This window comes from Lathyrus oleraceus, chromosome 7, assembly GCF_024323335.1.
Source record: "Lathyrus oleraceus cultivar Zhongwan6 chromosome 7, CAAS_Psat_ZW6_1.0, whole genome shotgun sequence".
Lineage (NCBI taxonomy): Eukaryota > Viridiplantae > Streptophyta > Magnoliopsida > Fabales > Fabaceae > Lathyrus > Lathyrus oleraceus.
Genome location: NC_066585.1, coordinates 141,848,541 through 141,853,378, shown reverse-complemented (window position 1 = coordinate 141,853,378; position 4,838 = coordinate 141,848,541). Strand labels below are relative to the sequence as shown.

The 4,838-nt window shown below is 37.4% G+C and overlaps 1 protein-coding gene across 1 annotated transcript; it reads left to right on the top strand.

The window, feature by feature from the left end:
- Positions 1-1,728: 1,728 nt before the first annotated feature.
- Positions 1,729-3,967, top strand: LOC127105015 (9-cis-epoxycarotenoid dioxygenase NCED2, chloroplastic). The gene has a single exon (XM_051042168.1). The coding sequence runs from the start codon at positions 1,850-1,852 to the stop codon at positions 3,674-3,676; it is 1,827 nt and encodes a 608-aa protein (XP_050898125.1). The 5' UTR covers positions 1,729-1,849; the 3' UTR covers positions 3,677-3,967.
- The last annotated feature ends 871 nt before the right edge of the window (positions 3,968-4,838 follow it).

The window sequence follows — 4,838 nt, the reverse complement described above, 5'->3', positions numbered from 1 at the left end:
AATGCAGGTATGAGTATGATGTCCATGTACAAGACATGGAACAAGACATAACCATCATTTGCTTATATGTTGATGACCTGCTAGTAACTGGAAATAACACTGCAAACTTGTCGAAGTTCAAAAAGCTGATGAAGACGGAATTTGAAATGTCAGATCTGGGAAGGTTGTCTTATTTCCTATGCATGTAATTTCAAATTACAAAACAATGTATGGTGCTACATCAAAGGAAGTGTGTCAAAGAAATACTCAAGAGATTCAGGATGACTGATTCAAATCTTGCATCCTCGCCTGTCGAACCAAATCGGAAACTTAAGAAGCATGGAGACGAGAACAAGGCCGATGCCACTTCATTCAAACAAATTGTAGGATCTCTGAGGTATGTGTGTAATAACATACATAATAAAGGTTTCTCAATCAGATTAGTGAGCAGATACATGGATGAACCAAAGGTGTCACACATGAAGGCCGCAAGGAGAATCCTGAGATACCTAAAAGGATAACTAAATTATGGAATCCTATTGCCACAAGATTTTGAAGGCAAAGAAGCTTTGATCAATTGCTATTCAAATGTTGATTAGTGTAGACATAAGAAGGACAGAAGAAGCACAACTGGATATTTATTTCAAGAGTTTGGTGCTCTAATCTCATGGTGCTCGAGAAATCAACTTGTGGTGGTATTATCATCATGCGAGGCTGAGTATATAGCAGGATTCTATATTGCATGTCAAATAATCTGGATAAGATTTGTGCTGGATGAGATGAATGTCGAAGTAAAAGAGACCAATAGTGTTGTAGATCGATAAAAAGGCAGCCATCAAACTTTCAAGAAATCAAGTTCTGCTTGGAATGAGTAAGCACATTGAGGTTAGGTTTTATTTCCTAAGGGAGAAGGTAAATCAAGGTGAACTTGAGATAAGACATTGCTCGAGTGAAGCACAAGTGACCGATGTTTTCGTCAAAGCATTGAAGATGAACAAATTTAAATTTGAAAAAGTACTATGAACGGTTCAAATCAATTTTGATTAGTTTGATATTTTCTACTTGAATTATAAGTGGATATGTTATAATATAATTCAAATTTAATTTGTTATATTAGTTACTTGGAACACAAGTAACCACCTTATATATATAAATATATGTATGTAATTAGATTACAAAATACAATTTTACTTTTCATTCTCCATGTTCTCTCACTAACGGTCTCATTCCTCCATCGGCTAAGTGCTTCAACATTAACGATAATGACATTTAAGTCCAAACTTGATTAAAGTAATTAAACCAATGAATTCTAAAGTTTAAACACAAATAAATTGAATTAAATGACTTTGAAATATACCAAGCATACTACTACAAAATGGACAGACATACTTAAATACTAAATTAAATGTGTATTCTTTGGTGTGATGCTAAACAAAATTTGATAAGTATCCGAAACACCCATAGAGGTTTCGGTGTCACAATCGGCTACTAGCAATTCTAAACCGAAACCGAATGCCTTTGTCCCCACACCCATCTACATTTTAGAACCCACAGCCTAATCCACCACGTGCTCTTCTATAAGGTGGACCTCCATAAAAAAATACACACTCCTCCTGAAAATCAAATAACAATAATAAATACACACTTTTCATTCTTTTACCTCCCTATAATATATAATAATAATAATAAAATAATAAAAATATAAACACTTTCTCTTTCTTTCACCTTTCCACTCTATTTAAACCCAATTGTGTCTTCCCTTTTCTCTCCCTTCCAAAACCTCTCCTCACTTGCAATCTCTTTTCTTTCTTTCTCCATGATCATTTTATTTCTTTATTCACTTTGAAAAACCACCAAAATCTCTTTGATCATGGCACCTTCTTCACTAGCACTCAATTCTAACACTTGGGCTACTACTACTAATAAACCTCAATTCCCACAGTCTTTCTCTATCTCCTCATCATCCTCTACATCATTCAATGATAAATCCACCCTAAAGCTGAAGAAGCCCAATAGAAAGATATTATTACTTCAGTGTGCTGTTCACTCTCCCTCAGTATTGGATTATCCAAAACAATCCTACAAACAACCCTTAATAAACAAAGAAAATGACACTGAAACTATTATACACAAACCAAAAGAATCCTCACAGTGGAACCCATTACAAAAAGCCGCAGCAATAGCACTAAACATGTTTGAAAGCGCGTTGCTCTCACGCGAGCTCCAATATCCACTTCCCAAAACTTCGGACCCGAGAATTCAAATCGCTGGAAACTTCGCTCCGGTACCGGAACAACCAGTCGTTCATTCACTCCCGGTTACCGGGAAAATCCCCGACTGCGTCAACGGTGTTTATGTACGTAACGGTGCCAACCCAATGTTTGAACCAGTTTCCGGACACCATCTCTTCGACGGTGATGGTATGGTTCACGCTGTAACCATGAATGACGGTGTGGCAAGCTACGCTTGCCGCTTCACCGAAACAGAGAGGCTCGTTCAGGAGCGAGAGCTAGGCCGGGCGATGTTCCCGAAGGCCATCGGAGAACTCCATGGTCACTCGGGTATCGCAAGGCTTATGCTCTTCTACGCTAGAAGTCTTTGCGGCATCGTTGATCACAGACGCGGCTCCGGCGTTGCCAACGCCGGCCTTGTATACTTCGACGGAAAACTACTAGCTATGTCAGAAGATGACCTTCCCTATGAACTACAAATCACTCCCTATGGTGACCTTAAAACCGTTGGTCGTTACAGCTTCTTGGACCAGCTTCATTCCACCATGATCGCACACCCGAAGATTGATCCTATCTCCGGCGAACTCTTTGCATTGAGCTACGAGGTAGCTAGACCTTACTTGAAATACTTCCGGTTCTCACCAGACGGAAAAAAGTCGCCGGACGTCGAAATTCGTCTCTCAGTTCCAACAATGACGCACGATTTCGCGATCACAGAGAATTTCGTAGTAATCCCCGATCACCAGGTGGTGTTCAAGTTGGAAGAAATGATCAAGGGTGGTTCACCGGTGATATTCGACGGTGCAAAGAAATCAAGATTCGGCGTCCTTCCAAAGTATGCAAAAGACGCTTCAAGCATCATTTGGGTGGATTCACCTGACACGTTTTGCTTCCATTTGTGGAACGCGTGGGAAGAACCAGAAGCAGATGAAATAGTGGTTATTGGTTCGTGCATGACGCCACCTGATTCAATCTTCAACGAGAGCGATGAGAATCTGAAAAGCGTTTTATCAGAGATAAGGCTGAACCTAAAAACAGGTAAATCCACGCGCCGGTCGATAGTTCCACAGATGAATCTAGAAGCTGGGATGGTGAACCGGAACCGGCTCGGTAGAAAAACCCGGTTCGCTTATTTGGCAGTTGCGGAACCGTGGCCGAAAGTATCAGGGTTCGCTAAGGTGGACCTTGAAAGTGGGGAGGTGAAGAAACATAGCTACGGTGATGGAAGGTTTGGTGGAGAACCATTTTTCTTACCAACAAGAAGATCAGGGAGGTGTGAATATGAAAACGAAGAAGATGAGGGGTACATTATGGCTTTGGTGCATGATGAGAGGAGATGTAAATCAGAGTTACAGATAGTAAACGCCGTGAACTTGGAAGTGGAAGCCACCGTTAAGTTACCTTCTAGAGTTCCGTATGGTTTTCATGGTACCTTTGTGGAAGCTAAGGATTTGACGTTACAATGATACGTAACTATTTAGGTAAGAACAAAAGGTAAAAATTCAAAAATAAATAAATAATAATAAATGGTAAAAATTAGAAAGAAAAAGCAAAAAGGGGAATATGAGCAGAGGGATATACAGTAGTAGTACATGTCCCCGGATTCTCCGGAAGAAAGATTTTGTTGGTATTAGTAATTATTAAGAAGGTTTGGTTCAGTTTGGTTTCAACATATTTTGAGGAATCAGCTTGTAGCTTCGTAGTACTGTGTATGTATTGAGTAGATGGAGCTCAGCTGCTTTCTGTTTTTTTCTCAATCGTGTATTTAATTTATTTACCAGGAAATAGAAATGCCTTTCTTTTTAAAAAAATTATCCTTTCAATTTTTTAATTAATTTAGTTCAAAAATAATGATATTTAATATTAAGTCCTCTAATTTTAAAAATGTTTTAACAAACTCCATACTACATCATATTCTAATTCTAATGGTTACAAAAAACGGACGCTCTAAGAAAATAACATGTTGGTGGGAAATTATATTTTTACATCTAAAATTAGGAGATCATAAGATGTCTCTTACTTTTTTTTGGTGAGTTAGTGTATTTTCAGATTAGTTAGTGATAGAAATAGTAGTATACAGTGGTGTCATGTGCTAAAAAAAATGAGGTGTACAAGTAACATCAGGAGATCAACGACTTCTCATATACTCTAACAAAATAGAGTAACGATATTCAATTTTGACACTATAAAACCAACAAAGTATGAAATATACTACGTGTTTATTTGAAGTTTTTAGTTCAAATTAACGAGAAAAATGATTTAAAAACTCACAAATTATCTCATAGAAGTATTTATAACATATTCAATTTTCCTTTTGGATATCACTAATATTTGTCTAGAAACAAAGATTTAATTACGGTATATTCATTTCTATTATTTTAATATCACTAATCTACAAAAATATCAAAATCTAGTAGGCACTAGCCGAATTTTTTTTTTAAATATCCAGAAATTTAAATTTTTTTTAAAAATACACCATTTTTTAAAAAAATTACACAAATGGCCATTTTTGACCCTAAATTTTACCTAGGCGCCACCCTAGTTGGCGCCTACCCTTAATGGGTAGGGCAAGTCGCCACTAGGAGTGGCGCCTACACCCATTCCTTTTTTTTTTTTTTTTTTTAATAT